General features: G+C 35.3%; 1 protein-coding gene across 1 annotated transcript; it reads left to right on the top strand.

Annotated features, from left to right (window-relative positions):
- Positions 1–8,459: 8,459 nt before the first annotated feature.
- LOC143635617 (uncharacterized) lies at positions 8,460–10,838 on the top strand. Its single transcript, XM_077103404.1, has 5 exons — positions 8,460–8,533; positions 8,596–9,134; positions 9,896–9,982; positions 10,059–10,637; positions 10,725–10,838. The coding sequence occupies exons 1-5, from the start codon at positions 8,485–8,487 to the stop codon at positions 10,827–10,829; spliced, it is 1,359 nt and encodes a 452-aa protein (XP_076959519.1). The 5' UTR covers positions 8,460–8,484; the 3' UTR covers positions 10,830–10,838.
- The last annotated feature ends 12,767 nt before the right edge of the window (positions 10,839–23,605 follow it).

The following is a 23,605-nucleotide window of genomic DNA, read 5'->3' on the forward strand; positions in this document are numbered from 1 at the left end:
CATTTTGACAGACAACTCAGCTTTGAGATCATGATTACTTATTGACAATGCTTCAGTTTTCTCCCTAGATCTCATTTGAGATTCTAAAGATTGTCTATAAGTATCTTTAAGTGAAGCAATTTCTCTCACTAAACAGTCATTATGATTTTTCAAAGAGTCTAACTTAGGCTTGTTTTTCTCACAATCAACACAAGAAACAGAAGAACTAACCTCATTGATTTTGGCCATGCAAGCAAAAGTAGTTGGAAGCTTTTCACATGAGTCATCAGAATCAGACTCAGTATCATTATCAGAAGATAGCTCACTCCCACTTGCATCTTGAAAATTGTCATTTGAGTCAAACATAACCAGGTTAGCTTGGTTGTTGTCGCGTAGCAATCCTTGTGACCAATCAGTTCCATCCATGTCAGACAGCAAAGCTTGTGACCAGAAGCAGAAGGTTTGTTTCCAGAAGACTTATCAGCATCATTACCCGGTTTTCCAGAAGAATTTCGATCTTGACTTCGAGGACCCGCATACTCCTTTTTCGGTTTATCACATTCTTTGGAAAAGTGTCCAAATTCTTGGCAATTATAACATTTAACTCTCAATTTATCGAACCCAACCTTCTTGTTTAGTGATGGCAAATCTTTGCCAGTCCTTTGCATGAACTTTTTCACCTTTCTAACAATCATTGCCATATTTCATTTCAAATCCATGAGCTCCAACTCATCAGGATCAATTTGGTCATAATCTTCATCAGTTAATTCACTTGTAGCAATTTTACTACTAACCAGATTCTCATAAGAAGTCATGAAGGCACATAAAAAGGCCAAATTATGTTCAGCCTCCTTCATGTTAACATTCGGGGGAGTTGAGAATTGATTTTCAGTAGCCGAAGTTCCAGAGCTACCAGGAGATACAGAACCTCCAGAGGTAAAGAAACATGCACGTGGATCACTATATGTTGTCGTTGAGTTCTCATGTGCATTCTGAGTGAGAAATGCAGTGATCGGAGCAACAGTCGAGCTTAAAGGCATGCTTCCTCCATAGAAAGTGGGATCTTGACTTTCTTTAGAAGACTTTTGACAACTCAAGTCATATTCTCGAGCTTCAACTTTCTGCTTGAACTCAGAAGCAGTCAGATCTTCATTCTTAAAATAATTATTCTCTTTCAACACCATTAAGAATGTGGAATAAGAACTTGGTAAAGCATTTTTGACTATATCAATCTTATCAGATTCAGATGGTTCAATCTTTAATTTATCCATTTCGGCAATCAAATGATTAAGGGTAGTCATTTCCTCAACAGTTTCACTCTTGAGTAGATTAAAGTTTCTGAATTGAAACTTTAACATCACCTTTTTGCTTTCCTCAGTATTACCCATACTTCTCATTCTGATGTGTTGAAATAACGATGCAGTAATCTTGATGCTTCCCACTTGATGAAATATAGTGTCAGGCAAAGCCATAGTCAGAGTCGAATAAGCTTTCATTTCGATCTCTAATGCCTTTTTCTCCTCTTGAGAATATCATGAAATAGCTTTAGGAGTAAATCCAATGGTTTCATCTCCAATCATCGGTACAGTATAGACTTCATCAATAGGAACAGTCAGGATGAACAAAACCAAGATGAGCACGAAAACGAGGTTCCCAATTAGCAACGTCGCTAAATTTCATCAATCGAGGACACTTGGAGTGAGTCCAATCTCAGTGTCCAATTGTAACATTTGTTGCATGAGTGCGTTTTGAGAAGCTAACGCATAAAACCAGTCATCTTGATAAGTAAAAAAGAATCAAACTTCAAGGACTAGACTTGAAAATATGTTAACGAACTGGGAATAGTAACTATAACGAATCAATGATACGAATTGAAAGTTATCTGAGTAACGAACAAGAAACAGTGTCACACGAATTAGATTATAACGAATCTCCAACGAACTGGGTCAAACGAATTATCAAGTTTGACGAGTCAGTTAGACAAATCAGGCTAACGAATTAGATTAACGAATCCAAATTCAAAGTAACGAACCAAGGTAACGAATCTTCGAGTCACCTTAACGAATTTAAGTAACAAAACACTAATTCAACTTAACGAATCAACGTAGCGAATCACTAAGTCAACTTAATGAATTAGTTTAACGAATCTCTGATTCAATGTAACGAATCAAACTAACGAATTAGCTACAATTAATAACGAATCAACTATAACGAATCAGGTTGTTATAACGGTTATAACAAACTCTGACAACTATTTCCACGTGGCAAAAGTTTGTTAGATACGAGGTTAACGAATCAGACCACGTGTCTGACGAACTAGATGACACGAATCAAATTTGGTAACGAAGTGAGTAACGAATTGAGCACGAATTAAGAAAGTTTAACGAACTACAATAACGAATTAACTGAAGATATAACAAATCTTCAACAACTGATGAAGATCTTCAAATCTTCATCCTTAATTTCTAGATTTCTGGAAAAATAAAGAACACCAAACACCAACTCAAATCTGTAATACTAACTCGATACTATACCAAATCACGCAAATAATAGCTCAATTTAATCGTAAACCCATCGCGAAACCAAATCGCAACACGCCATATACCAAATCACTCAATATCCAATCCAATTGTCCAAAACCAGAACTTTGTTTCATTCAATCACATATCCAAATCCAAAACACTATCAAACCCATTCAATTTCCAATTCCAAACAACCAGATACTCACAATACCTTAACAATCACAAATCCTCCTCAATTCAGTCCATATTCAACCAAATCAACTAAGAATTCAATCAAAATTAACCCAAAACAAAATAAAACCAAAATAACTTTAATAATACTTCAATTAATCAATAGAAAACACTAGATCAAGAGCAATCGAACCCCGAAAGCTCTGATACCACTTGATTAACCAACGGATTAACTCAGATCTATTGATTAACAATAAGATCTAAACCCTAAAGGATCTAGTTCATTATTACTCTTAATTATGTATATATATATATGTTATATTAATTGTATTATATGAGTATATATTAGTAATAGATTAAGCGAGTGAAGCTTTGATCGAGAGGACAAACGGATAGAGGTTTGATACGTTAATGCTTAAAACTTATATTAACAGAGGAAGACTCCTCTATAAATAGAAGCTGGAGTCTAGTTCATTACACATTCCGTAACGAACTAGCCTCCACTTCGATACAATACATTACATTAAATAAACATAACGAATTATCCTCTAATTCGTTAAACATCCTTAATGAATTAAGAGGAATAATAACTTAAACATCTAGTTCGTTAAACATCCTTAATAAACTAGATTGACCATAACGAACTAACTTAATATAATAATATTTCTTTCATTAATAAATACAAAAGATAAATACAAAGACTCGAGACGCAAAACCGTGCACTAACAGAGCTTGAGTTTATCGAGCTCAAGCTAGCTCACGAGCCTAAATGAGCCTGATATAAAAAGCTCGAATTAAGCCGAGCTTAACCGAGGATGAGGTTGAGGTTGAGCCTAAAAATAAGCATGCTTAATAAATGAGCCCGAGTTTATCGACCTCAAGCTAGCTTGCAAGCATAAATGAGTTTGATTTTTATATATTTTCTTACTTGAAATTTTTAGTATATATCTGATTATTTAACATAACCCCAACCGATTTAATTAATCAAACAAAATATAAAGAAATGTTAATAACATAACATAATATAATTTTTTAAGCATGTGATGTAAAATAAATTTTAGTTACCTGGAGCTACTGCAGCACGTGGTCATTTGGCATGTTCAATGTCTGACCCGTCTATAGTTTCGCCGCACGCGCATACTTTACCAATAACCAACTTTTGTTGATAATATTTTCTAGCAATTCATGCAAATATTAAGTCCTCTTGCAGCATCATGGGAAATTTTCATTCTTGTATCCCAATCCAATGGACAGTTAACCCCTAATGGGACTGCAAAAAGACAATAATACCCTTTACACAAAGTATTGCACAAATTCACAAGGTATTATGCCAGGAACAACTTAAAGTGTACTTGCACTACTTTCATTCTGCAGCCAAATCTCAACACTTTGCTTGTCCCTTCAAACAACTGATTATTGAAATCCTCATTCTCTTTGAAATTTAAAGTAAAAGATTGATGGGCTCAAACTTAACACCCCAACAAAATCCAATCCACAATATCATTGAAAGAAATTTTTCAATCCATATTCAAAGGAATCATCTTTTTGTATCAAGAAAGGTTTACAATCTTTCTCCATAGTGAACATTTGAAAAATATAGACAAATAGGATGAACACAGCCACCGCACAAAACCATTGCAAGTAATTTATTAGACATTAAAAGTCATGTTTCCAAAAGTCGTCAAAACTAAGTTGGAGATGAAACTTATAGTTTTTCTTCTACCTCAAAATATAATATTTGTATATTTTATATAGTAACAAGCAATTGTTTACCAATGAGGATCTCATATATCAAACTACTATCAGCTACATACATTTTTCATGTACTGGAATTCCTTAACTTCAGTCACAAAATACTAAATGTTTTACATGAACAAATCCATATCCATTAAACAAATAATAAAATCACCTTAATTTTATCCTGAACATTATATCAGTAGCACACACGAGTAACTAAAAACAATAGTTTAATAGTTTTGTGTCCATTACACCTAACATATGCAATTGAAAGTTAATATAAGAACAAAATCAAACCTCAAGACCGAGAATCGGTATCACTTTCTCAACATATGGATACAGTAGAGTTCTCTCCTGAAACAAAAACAAAATTAATAAACAAATTATCAGCATAATTCCGAGATAGATTAGGGTTAAAATCTTGTGCTTCTTGTTCTGTTTGAACCATCATTCCCTAGATTTTGATTTGGTTGCGAATATACAACAGAATAGAGAAAGAAATTGTACTTACATGATTTAGCTCATAGCCTGGTTGAAGTCACCTGAACAGTTGTCACCGCCTCAGATTTCGTGAAGATGAAATGAAGTCATCTTCATCTTAGGTGTGAGCTGAAGACGAAGATATCCAGGGTTTTTCTTAGGAGATGGAATTCAAAACCTGAAGAGAGAAAAGGCGTTTGTTCATTTAGGTTTTGATATTTGAATAACCAGTCGTATGCACGATTTTGTGAAGATGCAGACGCAGCAATATAGAGTTGCATTATATAGAGTTGCAGAACATGCAATGTGGGTCGTAAAACTCTTATTTTTTAAAAGTTTATAGTGAAATTACTTTCTTGCTCTTCCTATATAGTATAAGTATAGATTATAATAGAGGTATAAAATACAGAAAAACTTTCTATTTAAAGATAAAATGGATGATGTGGATGATGATAGAGCATTCAGTTAGCCTCAATTTTCACCTATAGAATTTAATTAAAATATATATTTTTCTTTCGATTTTGTTTATTTTTAAAAAACCTCCCACATTCAGTTCTATATCTCTTTATTTATTTAACTTACTAGTTTTTATCCCCCGTATTACGGAGGCTGTTTTACATTACTCGTTTTTAATATTTATATATTTTTTGGGTTTAATTTTATTTATGGTAATGGAATTTATAATATATATAAAGTTTGATGATAAAAAGGTTTCACAAATAACTAAGATGTTATAACCCGATTTAAAAGTTATCTGGGTTTGGTAAGACCCAAGACCCGCTTATTTTTTTTACTATAAAATTGTTTCTTAAGTATATATAATATTTTAAAAAATCATATAATAATTTTTAGTATGTCCTATTTTATAGGATTTTCACATCAATAATTTGGTGAAAATAATTTTTAATTTAATGAGATGTTATAACCCATTTAAGGAGTATCTGGGTTTGGTAAGACCCATACCCGTGAATTCGGGTCAAATGCATGAGAAACCTCCATTTAAAAATCAAGCAAATTTGATGACTCCAAAAAAAGGGGAGCGACCACATCGCGACACGTAGGTTTTTTATGTTTTCGTTTATATATATTATAGATATATATTTAAATAAATCAGATATTAATTTTTAGCATATCCCTACTTTATAGGATTTTTATATCAAATATTTGACGGGATTAGTTTTTAATTTAATGAGATGTTATACCCGTTTAAGAAATATCTAGGTTTGATAAGACCCATACCCGTGAATTTGGGTCAAATGCATGAGAAACCTCTATTTAAAAATCTAGTGACTCCAAAAAAAAAGAGAAGCGACAACATCGCGACACGTATAATTTTTATGTTTTCGTTTATATATATTACTAGTTTTTATCCCTGTTGTTTTATATTATTTGTTTTTAATATTTATCTATTTTTTGAATTTTTTATTTTTTTATTGTATGAAAGTTAATAATATACTTATGGTTTAATATTAAATTGTTTTACAAATAAATAAGATGTTATAACCCGGTTTAAAAACTATATGAGTTTGATGTGATCCAAGACCCGTTTATTCTTTTTACTATAAAATTGGTTTTTTAATTATAAATAATATATATCTTTCATTAAATAAATTATATATTAGTTTTTGGTATATTCCTACTTTATATGATTTTTATATCAAATATTTGGTGAGATTATTTTTTAATTTAATGAGATGTATAACCCGTTTAAGAAATATCTAGGTTTGATAAGACTCATACCCGTGAATTCGGATCAAATGTATGAATGAAAAGCCTTCATTTAAAAATCAAGCAAATCTGGTGACTCCAAAAATAGGGGGAGCGACCATATCGCGACATATATGATTATTATATTTTCGTTTATATATATTACTAGTATTTATCCCCCGTATTACGGGGGTTGTTTTATAATGTTTGTTCCAATATTTATTTATTTATTGAATTTTATATTTTTTTTATTGTATGAAAGTTAATAATATACGTATGGTTTGATAATAAATTGTTTTACAAATAAATGAGATGTTATAACCCGGTTTAAAAGCTATCTGGTTTTGATGAGACCCAAGACCCGTTTATTTTTTTACTATAAAATTGGTTTTTTAATTATAACTAAAAATAAATAATATTTATGAAAGTTAATAATATACTTATGGTTTGATGAGACCCAAGATCCGTTTATTTTTTTTGCTATAAAATTGGTTTTTTATTTAAATAATATATATATATCTTTTTTAAAATAAATAAGATTTTAAATTTTAGTATATCCTATTTTATAGGATTTTTACATCAATAATTTGGTGAGAATAATTTCTAATTTAATGAGATGTTTATATCCTGTTTAAGGAATATCTGGGTTTGGTAAGACCCATACCCATTAATTCGGGTCAAATGCATGAGAAGCCTCAATTTAAAAATCAAGCAAATTTGGTGACTCCAAACAGGGAGTAGCGACCACATCGCGACACGTAGGATTTTTATGTTTTCGTTTATATATATTATAGATAGATAAACAATTATTTTAATAGTTTCCCCTTTTCATACATTCCAATAGAATTTAGAGGGTTAATTATCATCCTTCAATTCTATATATAGCTTTTCTATATTATATCAAATCGAATGTAATATGTTTTACTTGCTCTATAATTTTATCTTTATTACATAAAAAAGTGAAAATATAGTTTCCAATGTGAATGCTTACAAATAAGTAGATAGATGTGTAGATATACATATACAATTATACATACACTTTGATCATTTATGAGTGTGAAGTTGTAAGGGTGTGTTTAGGATTGCTTATTTAAATGAAAAAGGACTTTTGTTAAAAGAACTTAAAAGAAGTTTTAATCAAATGTTTGGATTAGCTTATGTGTTAACGGGAACTAAAATGACTAAAAATAAGTGTAATGGGTTTTGAGGGTTAAAGGGGTGTAATAGATAAATCAAACTTATTAAGTTATTAAGTTACATATCTCTAAATTTTCAAAACCCCTTATTTATAAGTTAAGTTAAAATCTATAAGGTCTTATGAATTGCCAAACCCCTCATACATCTTATTAACTTTTCAAAAAGTGTATAAGTTATAAGTTGATAAAAATAAGTAATTCCGAACACCCCTAAATAGACTTAAAAATTCAATTGAAATCTTCGGCAAAAGATAAGATAGGGATGGATTAAAGAATCATAACATAACACATTCCCAATACCAATTTCATCATTATCGTAAATCATAATCACAACAAACCACATACCGCACCCTTAACAAACAAACCCCACCGAATCACCTTCTTCGCCAAATCATTCATACATACATACATACTTCATTCATACTGTTTAATTTCTCTTTCTAATACAGAAACCCAATTCTCTTCAATCTAATTCGACCAATTGGGTAATTAGGGTTTAGTCTAATTTTTATCTTTTCTGGCCTCAATTTAAGATACCCTTTTAATGATTGTTGCATACAACTAAATTGGTGTTTGAGGTGTGGATTTAACTAGTTTGTTAGATCAATCTAGTGTTTGACGTGATCATGCATGCAGACTTCAATGCTCATTGGGTGTGTTTTTGATCTTTTGTGTAATGTTCACCAGTAATCATGGATAAAACAGAGCCTACATTCGTGCCCGAATGGTTGAAAAACACTGGTATGTTTTCTCACAATGCTGATCTCTGTTTACTTTAATTGTGCACTCGTTTCTTATTGTAGATGACAAAGGCGCATCAAAATCTTTGAGAAATAAGTCTTTAGGTAACGATTTAGGACGTCCTACAAGTTGTTCCTATAGTCGCAGCCCTTATAGTAGTCCTGGGCGGAGAGATCGGGATTATAATAACAATAAAGAAAGAGCTGAAAATCGGTTCCGGGATTATTCTGATTCATTGGCTAATATTTTACCAAGTTGGTTTGAGAAAGATGGAGTAAAGCGTTCATATCGGTCACATTCAAATGTTTCTGCAAAACATGTTGAGTCGTCGCCAGCAGCCGAAAAAATGGGTCATGATAATGGAAAAGACCCATTTCAGAGGGATTTCCCGTCTCTCGGGTCAGAAGAAAAAGAAATGGATTTTGAGTTTGTGCGGGTCCCGTCCCCTGTTTTGAGTAGCGTCGTTGGTGGTGATGTGTGGACCTCGGCTCTAGCAGACGCACCTGTGGCTGAGACCAATGGACCTACTTCAATATCTGCAACTGCAAATGTGACAGCTGGCAGAAATATGGCTGAGACTTTGGCTCAGACTCCTCCTCAGGTACTTCAAAGGGGATGCTCGGATGTGTATTTGGAGCTGATTTATTATTTGAAGAATCACATTTTGCTAAACATATAAATATTTGATCTTACAAACTGCAGACACCATCGCTTTTAGTTGATATTATGATATCTATGGTTGTAAATGAGCCGAGCTGGGCCAGGTTGGGCTGTGGCTCAATCTTGAACTTAAACGAGCTGGCTCGGTTTGTTTATATTAACAAACTGAAAAGTTGAGCTTGTGTCGGATCTTAAAAAGCTCGAGGCAGCTTGTGGCTCGTTAATTGTTTATTATGTCTTGATTTTATTACACATATTGATATATAAAAGGCGAAAAGTTATAATTTTCTAACACACATAATACAAAATTTCTAAACTAGAGAATTTATAACATGTTATGTATTATTTTTATTATTTTTTGTTCGTTTTAAAGATCAAGAGGCAGATTCAAAATAATATATGTATTATTTTTGTTTTTTTATCAGTAGTTATATTTATTATTTTAAAAGGTATGAATTTATTTTAACTAGTCAATGAAATAGCCAACGAACTAGTTGTTGAGCGAGCCACGAGCCAAGCCAACCTCTGGCTCGAGCTCGGCTTGTTTGTATGATTCTGATTATACAATTTTAGATATATATGTTTAAATGTGCATCCAAACACCCCTAAAACTCTTATATATCTCCTTTACGCGTTCCCCTTGTACACTCTAGTAGTTTAATGTGTGGTGATGTGTTTATACCTATTCTTCATCGATTGCAGATGTCTGCTGGAAGTCAAAGGCTTGAAGAGCTTGCTGTGAAGCAATCCAGACAGTTGATTCCCATGACTTCTATGCCTAAAGTCTTAGTGAGTATGCTTTTAATAAAATTAGAACCTTTTTTTTAATATATATTTATTTAATTTTCGTAAAATAATTTTGTAGGCTATGAGCTCTTCCGATAAGCCAAAGATAAGGGTCGGGGGACAGCTGCAGATTCAGACTTCTCACATTGTGAGCCCCCGACCTGTGTCTATGCATGCTGATGTTGCTAAGACATCATCATCAGCATACACTGTTGGAAAACTTCATATTCTTAAGTCGTCACGTGAAAAGAGCAGTACCACACCTATTGCAAAAGAGACCTCAAGCCCAACGGGTGGTGATAAATTACCAAATAGCCCTCTTGCTGTACCTATGAACCGCAAGGCGTTTACACCCGAGAAAAGACCTTCTCCTCAAGCTAAGAGCCGAAATGATTTTTTTAACCTCATGATGAAGAAATCCATGTCAAATAACTCCTCTTCAGCTGAGTCAACCAAGTTAGTTGATGGTAGGCCTGGTGAAGGTGGGACCGATGGCGGTGGTGAGAGTATTACTAAAAATGGAAAGAATGATTTTATTTTGTACCCAGAGGAAGAAGAAGTAAGATTCTTGAGGTCATTGGGCTGGGAGGAAACTACTGAAGAAGAAGGAGGCTTGGCTGAAGAAGAGATCGATTCTTTCTACAGGGATGTAAGCAAGGTGAAATGCCTGTCTGAAATGCCACTTTTGATAAAAGCAAAAAAGGATGAATCTTGTTATGAGTTTAATGGTTGTCTTTTGTTGCAGTATGTGAATTCAAGAATGGGTTTCAAAGGAATACAGCCAAAGTGTTTGATGCCAGTCATCTTACAGATGGGAAAAAATGGAGGTGACACCAAGGTGGACTCTTGAAATTATTTTTGGTGCATCAACATTGATTGGGAGTGATGGAATTGAGTTCTGGAGTGGTGTTTATATGATCTTTTGAGAGGGTTTTCAGTTTTTTTTTTTTTTTTTTTTTAATCTCAAATGGAAATCTGGGTTTTTGTTTTGTTTTTCAGTTTAACAAAGTAGGTTTTGGTTTATATATAAGTTTTTAAGGCAAGAAATTTAATTATATGTTCATCTTGCTCTTCATGATTTTTCATTAGCTATTCAGTATACAATTACAAACAAACAAATACCCAGTATGTAGACTAGGGGGTGAGTCACAGACAAAATTTCTATACCAAGAGGACTTGCATCGAGTTCTTCTGTAACTGTTTATGTTCTTTGACCATAGATAAACCATAGGTTTGTAACAAAGGTATAGACCATTATAGGATCCAGAGCTTTATGCACGGGACTTGAGACCTTAGACACCTGAATTTAACAATCTGCACCTTTACGTATCTTGATCTTTTGTAACTTTGCATACTTTTATTCAACGGTCTGAACATCTACAAACCTAACTTCCAGACATTTACGCACTTGATTGCAGTGGTCTAGACCTTTATGCACTTGACTTCTCTGGCCTGAGGATGAACATAGTAAAACCTAATATGATTAGCATATCCTACATAAAACCAACAAATCGTCTACTTAAGTTTACTCCAGATCTTCTATCGAGCTAAAGATATAAGCTCGTTCAATAACGAGTCTGCGCCTCTTAAATCAAGCTCGAAGTTTGGTTAGATTTATAAGTCTAAACGAGTCTATTATTTATATAAACGAGTCTATTATTGATGTGGGATGAGAGGATTAAGCATGATTTGACAGACCTAAACCTCTCCGAGGACATGGTTGAGGATATGAATTCGTGAAGAAGTAGAATTAAAGTTAAGGATTTTTAGGGAGAAAATAATACCTTAGGGCTTCTATTTACCTTATTTAGGTCTATATTCTTTCAATATATATATTATTATTATTATATTATTATTATATTACTGTTTAACTTTGATTTCCTTTGTATTGCTTCATACATATGTATTTTAGAGCTGAGGGTCTCTCTGGAAGCCACATCTTTATCCCTTTGGATAGAGGTACGGTGTGCCTACATCCCACCCTCCCCAAACCCTACCTATAGCTTTGTTGTTGGTGGGACTTCACTGGGTATGATTAATTGATTGTATTATAAACATATTATATGTATTTAAATAAAATAAATAATAAAGGAGCAACACTCAAGCTTGAAAAATTTCCCATGAATCAAACTCGAGTTTAGGCGAGCTTGGGTTAGGCTTGTTTACACCCATATGAAGTCGTACCACATATAGTAGAATAATAACATCATCACGGGCGTGAGCGTAACACAAGAAGAGAAAACAGATCTAGACAATATGGTTCAAGTACAAACCATCTTTTTATTTCTTATAGAAAATAGATATGTTTTTTTATGTATATTACTTATCTTTTCTAATAATTCAGCTATTCGAATTTAGTTTCAAAAGTTTCAAGTTTTTTTTTATTAATATATACTTTTTTAATGAACCAACAAATAGATAATTGCTTAGGTACTCCATACAGGGTGACCAAATGACAAAATGTCGCTGTAGCCTTGGTTTTAAAAAGCGAGAGGCGAACAAAAGCGATGAGGTCTAAAACTGAAGCGCGAAGCGCAAAAAGCGAAAGCTTTTCGTATATGAGGCGTAAGGTTTTTATATAATTTTTTTAAATATATATCTTATGTTTTTAGCATCCCAACTCTAAATGTAGCAATAAATAGATGTTATATATGATTCAATATATAAATTATCTACATGTACAACCTAAAAAACATGTTTTACAACATTTTGATGCATAAAAACGACATCTGTACGAAAGGCGCTCGCTTCGGGCTCGCCTCGGCTTCGCCTCAGGCCGATTTTGCCTAAAAATAGCGCCTCGCTCTCACCTTTTGAACATTGCTCGCCTTGAGTAGGCAAAAGCGATGAAGCTCTCGCCTTAGGTCGCCTCTCGCCTCGGCTCGCCTCAGGCGCGCTTTTTTAAACCAAGGTCGTAGATGGCCAACCCAACCGTACGGAGCCTTTAAGCGTCTCCAAGTTATCTCCAGTTCCCGAATAACCCAAATAACCCGGGGGAGATTTGGTTCAGGTATGAGTTCTAGAAAAAAAGTTCTCGCACCCGAAAATCCGACTTGAGAAACTTAGGTGGTGTTTGTTTTTTCCCAAAAGAGCTTCCTGACCTCTTCTGTCTGCGCCGCGCAGACCACGCGCAGACATTGCCCTCATGTTTTTCGAAGACGTTTCATTAAAAAACGTCTGCGCGCCCTCTTCCTGTCGCAGACATGGTCCAACCACTTCTGGCATCATCTAAAACCTCTTCTAACACATTCTAATTTCTCTCAAACCCACCACCTCCACCACCATACCAGCCGCACCTCCACCACCATACAAGTGACATTCGTCAATTTCGGGTCACTTTTGTTATGTAAACCCGACCCGTTTGTAACCCGAACATTTCAAATATATAAAATATTGGATCTTGTCATTTAAAATATATAAAATATATAAAATATTGTTTTTTTATATTATGCATTGTTTGACCATTTAAACATACACATTTTTATGCAAACCATAAAAGAATCTTTATACCCAACCCTTCACTCCTTCCCTATATATACACACCCATCTTCTTCATTTTACTCTTGCTACATCTCCAAAAAACTCTCTCAAACTCCATAGATTCAAGGTTGTTATTTCTTATGTATTTTTGAAGTTTTGACTTCTCAAGTCAAATAACTATAGTCTTTCATTCTAAATTGTTCATCTAACATTACTAACTCTTGAATATGGTGGTACAACATATATATAATACACACCCCTTGTTTCCTTTATTTGTTACTTCACCGACTTTGGTTGGTTAAGTTTCGAATGTCATAAGGCAAGGCTTCATGGAGAACTTCGTGTTCTTGATATATATTTACACACACATAACTTATTATACATATCACTTATGACTAACTTCTAACCCTTTAGTTTGTTCATCTTATTTACAAGTTCCATGGTGTGGGTTTGTATAAGACTAACCTCGGTTTAACCGAAACTAGTCCAAACCGGAAACCGAACTTTTGTTTACTAGTTTGGTTAAAATAGTTGTTTAAACATGTTTATTGCTATATTTGAGTTTTAAAAATCATTTTTACAAGTTCTTTGATATTAAGCATATGGAATCCATCTATGAACTCGTTGGGAGATGGAAACCGAACTAAACCGAAACTTTTGCTTAAAAGACTTGTAGTTAACTTTTTTTGTTGTAAAATTTAAGTTTTCTTCATTTATAAACCAATATACAAGTTCTATGATATTTGGGCATGTAGAAACCATCTATGAACTATTTGTGAGATGGAGACCGAACTATACCGACTTTTACTCGCTTAAGACACACAAGTGTGTTTTTAGTTATCAAGACTTGTATATTTCTTTAAAAAATAGTTTACAAACTGATTTTAATTATTTTTCTTAAGTACTTGGAATAGTTGGATCCAACTTGATCTCATAACATAGTTTGGACCGACAAAACCGAACACTCGCTTAACGTGCGTTGTTAGTTCTAAACAATAGATCTACGTACTTGGTTAAGTGTTAGTATGTTTTAATGAGTTATCTCATAACAATTAATATTTTGGAAAGTTGACTTTGGGTTCGACCATTTGTCAAGACCCGAACCGACAACCCGAACACTCGTTAAAAACCCGTTTTAGTATCTTTAGCCTAATGGAACTTGCATTTTAGCATTTTCCCCACCTTATTACTTAACATTGGTTAAGTAAATATTAAGGTTAGATACTTTAACCCGGTTTTGAGCAAACTTACATTTTTTAAAAGGGTTATTATTATAAATTCTTAAATAGTTACATTTTAAACCTTGAACTTTAATTGATTAGTTTTTGCAACAATTATTTTATTTAAAGATCTTCAAGACAACCTTTCTAAATCCAAGACTTTCTTTTATTTAGGCTTCATACGTTAAACTCGTCGTTCCGGCAAATCTCCAAATAATCAATCTTTCAAGTTTATTACTTGAACGTGAGTAACTTCATACCCCGTTTTCTATCTTTTATTTTGGGGGTGACATATCAACTTATCTAAACTAAATGTTTTATACTTTGGTCTTAAACCACAAACGTTGTTGTATACCTTACTTGAATAATTGCTCGATTTGGTGTTCTATGCTTATTTGACTATGTGTTTATCGCTTTTGGATGGTGGAACTATAAATCCTAGACCATTTGGCAACCCCTCATGGCAAGGTGTCGTTAACGTAATGCAATTAACGATAACTATAAAATCCTAAACTATTTGGCAACCCCTTATAGTTGGGTGTCGCTAACTTGTTAGCGATAACTATTTATCCAAGTTTATAGCTATTATTTATGGTTTTGTATACTAGTTTTGTGGCTTTTCATACTATATATCTATTGTTCAAACTTATGAATTGTTCACCAACCTTTGTGTTGATAAACTTTATTTTATGAAATGTTACAGGTTTGCATCTAGGTTGATTATGGAGTTCGGTGAAGAAAACATCACAAATACCGTTAGGATATTAGCAAAAATGAACAATATTTGATTTGCTATATTTTGTTATATTTTGTTGTATTTGAGTTATGAATATTTGGTTATGTGACATTTTCGATGTTGTGAAATGAAATGAGTTTGTTAAATATTGTCGCTTTAAATAGTGTCATGCGCTTATGAGCAATCGTTGCACCCCGGCATGTTCCGCCTTCCTTTGGTCGGGGTGTGACAGATTGGTATCAGAGCCATGATAATTAAGATAGGTGGTTAGACGTAACGACCTAGAATTGTTATGCTTAGGGTCCTATACGTGTGTTCATACGTGTTTACTCTATCTAATTGTTCATATCGCATGTTTATTTATTAACTTGTTTAAAATTCACCAATATCTTAAATGATCATATACACACACTTTCATAGTATTTCCAAGGTATCCTTACCTTAAAACGCAAAAAGTAGATTTTCATTGTGTTTTATGGATTACAAGATTAACTTGGATCCCGTTGTTTCAAATCCCTTAAAGGTTGCGTTTATTTCGGGTTTGTAGCCATCATAGGAAACGAGAAATTATAAAATGACCATTTGACAAAAAGATTCCAAGAATCGAAGGTGATTTACTTACCTGGGATGGTTGAGTTATAATGTTCGTTTTCTAGGCCATAAATCGTGTTATAAATGTCAATACTTTAAGTAGTCGAATGCGAGCGTTCCGGTCGCCATCCTAATTTTCGGTGTTAAAACAATAGAACTACGGTGATTTCGTGGACTAGTGTTTGACATGACGTTGTATCTCGATTTATTGTGTTATTATCGTTATTTGAGTCGAAAACATGAAAAAGTTTCGGTGGTTCGTACACATGTTTAGACTCCAATATGTTGTTTTATAAAACTTTTTAGTGTTGGAATATCAAGTCATGGTGGTTCATGCACGATTTTTCCAACTCTATAAATCTCAAAATCTCAAATTTTTAAGCTTTAAATTCTCTAAAAAAAACCCATTTACTATTGTTTTCGGTTTTGTTATTTATAAACAAAGTTTTATATTTTATCTAACACTAACATCTTCTCCATACTAACTCTAGGATTCACAAATCAAAAATCGAAATCTTATTTTATTTTATACACCTTTATATTCATTTCCTTTTTACCCAAAAACTTATCCCATTTTCTTTATAATTTTTTTAGCATGCCTCCGCTAAGACGCCAACCGCGCAAGAACTCCACTCGACGTATGGCCGCCATCATCGCCAAGCAAATGGCCGCTGTGATTCCCGAACTAATAACCCAAATACAAGCAAACCAACCCGCACCCGTTGTTGCACCTATTGAGCCCAAACCCGCATCCTACCTGCTTAAACAATTTACTAGTGCCAACCCGTCCGAATTCTATGGAACCAACTGTGCGACTACGTTGTTGCAGTGGTTCGAATCTGTGGAGAATGTGTTTTTACACAGCGAATGCCCCGAAGCGAAAAAGACAAACTTCGCTTCAAGCATGTTTAGGGGAACCGCCCTAACTTGGTGGGGTAGTGTCATGCACCTCCAAGGTACGGATATGGCCATGGCTCTTCCATGGGCCGAGCTCAAGGCGCTGATGAAGAAGAAATTCTGTCCTAAACACGAGCTCCAAAAGCTTGAGGTAGAATTTTGGGACCTAAAACAAGAAGGTGGTGATAGCGCCGCTTACTCGCTCCGTTTCCACGAGCTAAGCGTTCTTGTACCTCACTTGGTCACCCCAACCGAACGTGAAATTGACAAATATATTGGGGGTTTACCGATGAAAATCCGGGACTCAGTCATGAGTAGCAAACCCGCGAACATTGAGGAAGCCATCACGTTAGCCGGTTGGCTATCGGAAAATCACGTGAAGGAGGGTACCCTAACCATCAAGAAAACAATCGAGAAAGCCAAAATCGAGCCCGCTCCCCAAGCCAAGATTGAACCCGCACCACAAGCTATAAACTACTCCAACTCCTCCTGACACAACAACAACAACAACAAGAAACCCAAGACTAATTACCGAAACCTTGCCGTCACCCAACCTCAACCACCACAACAAGCCCAAACTCTTCCCCAAAACCGAAAACCTTATATTGGTAACTCCCCACTATGTAACACTTGCCAACTTCACCACCCAACGAACTCGCCGTGTCGCCATTGTACAATTTGTAATCGATTTGGTCACTTCCCCAACACATGCCGATCCACCCAACGAAACCAACCCAACCAACCTAACCCACCAACCCAACCGAGAAACTTTCCCCAAAATGCCCAAAACCGCTATGCACCATACCCATCAAACCAACCCCAACAACCCCGAGCTTGCTTTAATTGTGGTGATCCCAACCATTTCCGCCAAAATTGCCCACGTTTATCTTTTGCCAACCAAGCTCAAACCGTAACCATACCATACTACCAAACACAAGCTTACCAAGTTCAAACTTACCAACCCCAAATTCCCCAACTCAATGCACCACTCATCCAACCCATCCAAACAATCCAAGCACCACCTCCACCTCCACAACAAGCACATCAAGTCAACCATGGTAATCAAGGGCGGGCGTTTATGATGAATGCAAATCAAGCTCAAGTGGCAAACGATGTTGTGAACGGTATGTTTTTGGTGAACTATCATTTGGCTTCTATTTTATTTGATACCGGTGCCGATAGAAGTTTTATTTCTTTGAAATTTGAGTCGAAACTTGCGATGCCTCGAACTAAGCTTTCCCGACCGTTCTCTGTTGAAGTCGCCAATGGCAATTCTATTACCATCAATTCCGTCGTCCGCGATTGCTCTCTTATTCTTTCTAAGCATAAATTCTCCATCGATCTCATCCCGATGCAAATGGGTAGCTTCGATGTCATAGTAGGCATGGATTGGTTGTCTTTGCACCGTGCCGAAGTCGTTTGTTTTGATAAATTCATTCGCATTCCGCTTGTCAACGGCAAGGTTCTTAAGGTCTTTGGAAACACAACGTCTCGAAGGCTAAATCTCATGTCGTGTTCTCAATCGCAAAAGTACTTACGCCAAAAGTACGTTCCGTTTTTAGCTCTCTCGGTGACAAAAGACAAAAAGGAAAGGAAGATCCAAGATATTCCTATTGTTCGTGATTTCCTTGATGTCTTTCCCGATGATGTTACCGGTCTTCCTCCCGTTCGTCCGATTGAATTCCAAATCGATCTTGTGCCCGGCGCGATGCCCGTGGCCAAGGCTCCTTATCGTCTAGCCCCGTCGGAAATGCAAGAACTATCAAACCAACTCTAAGAACTTTCCAATAAAGGCTTCATTCGTCCAAGCTCTTCTCCTTGGGGCGCTCCTGTTCTCTTTGTGAAAAAGAAGGATGGTTCGTTTCGTATGTGCATCGATTATCGAGAACTCAACAAACTTACTATTAAAAATCGTTATCCATTGCCACGTATCGACGACTTATTCGACCAACTTCAAGGCGCAACTTGTTTCTCCAAAATTGATCTTCGATTGGGTTATCATCAATTGCGTGTTCGCGAAGAAGACATTCCAAAAACCGCTTTCCGTACTCGATATGGACATTTCGAATTTTTGGTTATGCCCTTCGGGTTAACAAATGCACCCGCGGTGTTTATGGACCTCATGAACCGCGTTTATAAACCATTCCTTGATAAATTCGTTATTGTCTTTATTGATGACATCCTTATCTTCTCTAAATCCAAAGCCGAACATGAACATCATTTGCGTTCCATTCTCGAGTCCTAAGAAATGAACAACTCTATGCCAAATTCTCCAAATGTGAATTTTGGCTCGAGGAAGTTCAATTTTTGGGACATATCGTAAACGACAAAGGTATTCATGTTGATCCTGCTAAAATTGAGGTTGTTAAGGATTGGAAAACTCCAATGACTCCCACGGAAATTTGATCCTTCCTCGGTTTGGCCGGATATTATCGGCGTTTCATTCGGAATTTTTCCAAGATCTCTTTGCCTCTTACCTCTCTCACCCATAAGGGACAACCCTTCGATTGGGGTTCGAAGCAAGAGGAAGCCTTTTGTACTCTCAAGGACATGCTTTGCAATGCTCATATTCTAACTCTTCCCGATGGAAACGACGATTTTGTTGTATTTTGTGATGCATCCCATCAAGGACTTGGTTGTGTTCTCATGCAACGAGGTCAAGTCATCGCATACGCATCAAGGCAACTTAAGGTCAACGAGAAGAACTATACGACTCACGATCTCGAACTTGGTGCCGTCGTTTTCGCTCTCAAAATATGGAGACATTACCTTTATGGAACAAAATGTGTGGTTTTTACCGATCATAAAAGCCTTCAACACATTTTTGACCAAAAAGATCTCAACATGAGACAACGACGATGGGCAGAATTACTTAGTGATTACGACTGCGAGATTCGCTACCACCCCGGTAAAGCGAATGTTGTCGCCGACGCCCTAAGTCGAAAGGTTAATGTTAAATTCGTTATGCTTCTAAGCGTCATTGTTCAAACCGATCTTCAAATTCGTATCCTTCAAGCTCAACGCACCTCCGTTGAGGAAGGTAACATGTATGACGAAATGTCATGTGGAGCCGAACTTCAACTCGAAACCAAACCCGATGGTCTTTTGTATTTTCTCAATCGTTTGTGGGTTCCCGATCGCGATAACCTTCGTACTTGTATTCTCGACGAAGCTCATAATTCGCACTATTCCGTTCATCCCGGTGCGGATAAGATGTACTTCGATCTCCGTGCTACCTTTTGGTGGCCGGGTATGAAAAAGGACGTAGCGTTGTTTGTATCTAAATGTCTTACTTGCTCGAAAGTCAAAGCCGAACATCAAAGACCTTTTGGTCTACTCAAGCAACCACCGATTCCCGTTTGGAAATGGGAAGACATTGCTATGGACTTTATCACCAAATTACCCAAAACCCAAAAAGGCAACGATAGCATTTGGGTGATCATCGATCGATTAACCAAATCTGCTCATTTCATTCCGATCCGCGAGAAGTATTCTGTCGAGCAGCTTGCTCAAATCTATGTTCGGGAAATCGTGTGCCGACACGGTTTGCCATTGTCTATCATCTCCGACCGCGATGCCCGTTTTACCTCTCATTTTTGGCGTTCACTTCAAGAAGCTTTGGGAACACGTGTCGATCTTAGCACCGCTTATCATCCTCAAACGGACGGTCAATCCGAACGTACAATCCAAACACTCGAGGATATGCTACGAGCATGTGTTCTTGATTTCGGTGGGAATTGGGATTCTCATCTTCCATTCATCGAGTTCTCCTACAACAATAGCTACCACTCTAGCATTGATGTGGCTCCTTTTCAAGCTCTTTACGGTCGTAAATGTTATTCCCCGATTTGTTGGAACGAAATCGGTGAAGCTCAAATCACGGAACCCGAAATGGTCCAAGAAGCCACCGACGTCATTGATCAAATCCGTAAAAATCTCCTACCCGCTAGAAATCGTCAAAAGAGTTACGCCGACAAACGGCGAAAACCGATCAAATTTAATGTTGACGATCTTGTCCTTCTAAAAGTATCTCCTTGGAAGGGGGTAGTCCGTTTTGGAAAGAAGGGTAAACTAGCTCCTCGTTTCGTTGGTCCTTTTAAAATTCTTGAGCGGAAAAGTAGCGTATCGACTTGAACTACCGCAAGAACTTGCCTGTGTTCATCCGACATTTCATGTTTCGAATCTCAAAAAGTGCCTAGCCGAGGGTAATCTTCATATACCCCTCGATGAAGTTCATGTTGATGAGTCTATGATTATGGTTGAACGACCTGTTGAGATTATGGATCGCAACGAGAAGAAAACCAAACGTAGTCGTATTCGGTTAGTAAAAGTTCGTTGGGAATCACGGCGTGGCGCGGAGTTTACTTGGGAGCGAGAAGACGCAATGAAAGAGAAGTATCCACATTTGTTTGCATCGTCGTCTTCATCTTAATTTCGGGACGAAATTTCCTAAAGTAGGGAATACTGTGACATTCGTCAATTTCGGGTCACTTTTGTTATGTAAACCCGACCCGTTTGTAACCCGAACATTTCAAATATATAAAATATTGGATCTTGTCATTTAAAATATATAAAATATATAAAATATTGTTTTTTTATATTATGCATTGTTTGACCATTTAAACATACACATTTTTATGCAAACCATAAAAGAATCTTTATACCCAACCCTTTACTCCTTCCCTATATATACACACCCATCTTCTTCATTTTACTCTTGCTACATCTCCAAAAAACTCTCTCAAACTCCATAGATTCAAGGTTGTTATTTCTTATGTATTTTTGAAGTTTTGACTTCTCAAGTCAAATAACTATAGTCTTTCATTCTAAATTGTTCATCTAACATTACTAACTCTTGAATATGGTGGTACAACATATATATAATACACACCCCTTGTTTCCTTTATTTGTTACTTCACCGACTTTGGTTGGTTAAGTTTCGAATGTCATAAGGCAAGGCTTCATGGAGGACTTCGTGTTCTTGATATATATTTACACACACATAACTTATTATACATATCACTTATGACTAACTTTTAACCCTTTAGTTTGTTCATCTTATTTACAAGTTCCATGGTGTGGGTTTGTATAAGACTAACCTCGGTTTAACCGAAACTAGTCCAAACCGGAAACCGAACTTTTGTTTACTAGTTTTGTTAAAATAGTTGTTTAAACATGTTTATTGCTAGATTTAAGTTTCAAAAATCATTTTTACAAGTTCTTTGATATTAAGCATATGGAATCCATCTATGAACTCGTTGGGAGATAGAACCCGAACTAAACCGAAACTTTTGCTTAAAAGACTTGTAGTTAACTTTTTTTGTTGTAAAATTTAAGTTTTTTTCATTTATAAACCAATATACAAGTTCTATGATATTTGGGCATGTAGAAACCATCTATGAACTATTTGTGAGATGGAGACCGAACTATACCGACTTTTACTCGCTTAAGACACACAAGTGTGTTTTTAGTTATCAAGACTTGTATATTTCTTTAAAAAATAGTTTACAAACTGATTTTAATTATTTTTCTTAAGTACTTGGAATAGTTGGATCCAACTTGATCTCATAACATAGTTTGGACCGACAAAACCGAACACTCGCTTAACGTGCGTTGTTAGTTCTAAACAATAGATCTACGTACTTGGTTAAGTGTTAGTATGTTTTAATGAGTTATCTCATAACAATTAATATTTTGGAAAGTTGACTTTGGGTTCGACCATTTGTCAAGACCCGAACCGACAACCCGAACACTCGTTAAAAACCCGTTTTAGTATCTTTAGCCTAATGGAACATGCATTTTAGCATTTTCCCCACCTTATTACTTAACATTGGTTAAGTAAATATTAAGGTTAGATACTTTAACCCGGTTTTGAGCAAACTTACATTTTTTAAAAGGGTTATTATTATAAATTCTTAAATAGTTACATTTTAAACCTTGAACTTTAATTGATTAGTTTTTGCAACAATTATTTTATTTAAAGATCTTCAAGACAACCTTTCTAAATCCAAGACTTTCTTTTATTTAGGCTTCATACGTTAAACTCGTCGTTCCAGCAAATCTCCAAATAATCAATCTTTCAAGTTTATTACTTGAACGTGAGTAACTTCATACCCCGTTTTCTATCTTTTATTTTGGGGGTGACATATCAACTTATCTAAACTAAATGTTTTATACTTGGGTCTTAAACCACAAACGTTGTTGTATACCTTACTTGAATAATTGCTCGATTTGGTGTTCTATGCTTATTTGACTATGTGTTTATCGCTTTTGGATGGTGGAACTATAAATCCTAGACCATTTGGCAACCCCTCATGGCAAGGTGTCGTTAACGTAATGCAATTAACGATAACTATAAAATCCTAAACTATTTGGCAACCCCTTATAGTTGGGTGTCGCTAACTTGTTAGCGATAACTATTTATCCAAGTTTATAGCTATTATTTATGGTTTTGTATACTAGTTTTGTGGCTTTTCATACTATATATCTATTGTTCAAACTTATGAATTGCTCACCAACCTTTGTGTTGATAAACTTTATTTTATGAAATGTTACAGGTTTGCATCTAGGTTGATTATGGAGTTCGGTGAAGAAAACATCACAAATACCGTTAGGATATTAGCAAAAATGAACAATATTTGATTTGCTATATTTTGTTATATTTTGTTGTATTTGAGTTATGAATATTTGGTTATGTGACAT

Source organism: Bidens hawaiensis, unplaced genomic scaffold (genome assembly GCF_021521415.1).
Source record: "Bidens hawaiensis isolate Kalapana, Puna unplaced genomic scaffold, B.hawaiensis_p1.1 tig00000536_1, whole genome shotgun sequence".
Lineage (NCBI taxonomy): Eukaryota > Viridiplantae > Streptophyta > Magnoliopsida > Asterales > Asteraceae > Bidens > Bidens hawaiensis.

Coding starts and splice junctions, on each gene's coding strand:
- LOC143635617 (XM_077103404.1), top strand. CDS start 8,485: ATGGATAAAACAGAGCCTACATTCGTGCCCGAATGGTTGAAAAACACT. Junction 8,534..8,595: donor CGAATGGTTGAAAAACACTG/GTATGTTTTCTC, acceptor TTCTTATTGTAG/ATGACAAAGGCGCATCAAAA. Junction 9,983..10,058: donor CTTCTATGCCTAAAGTCTTA/GTGAGTATGCTT, acceptor ATAATTTTGTAG/GCTATGAGCTCTTCCGATAA.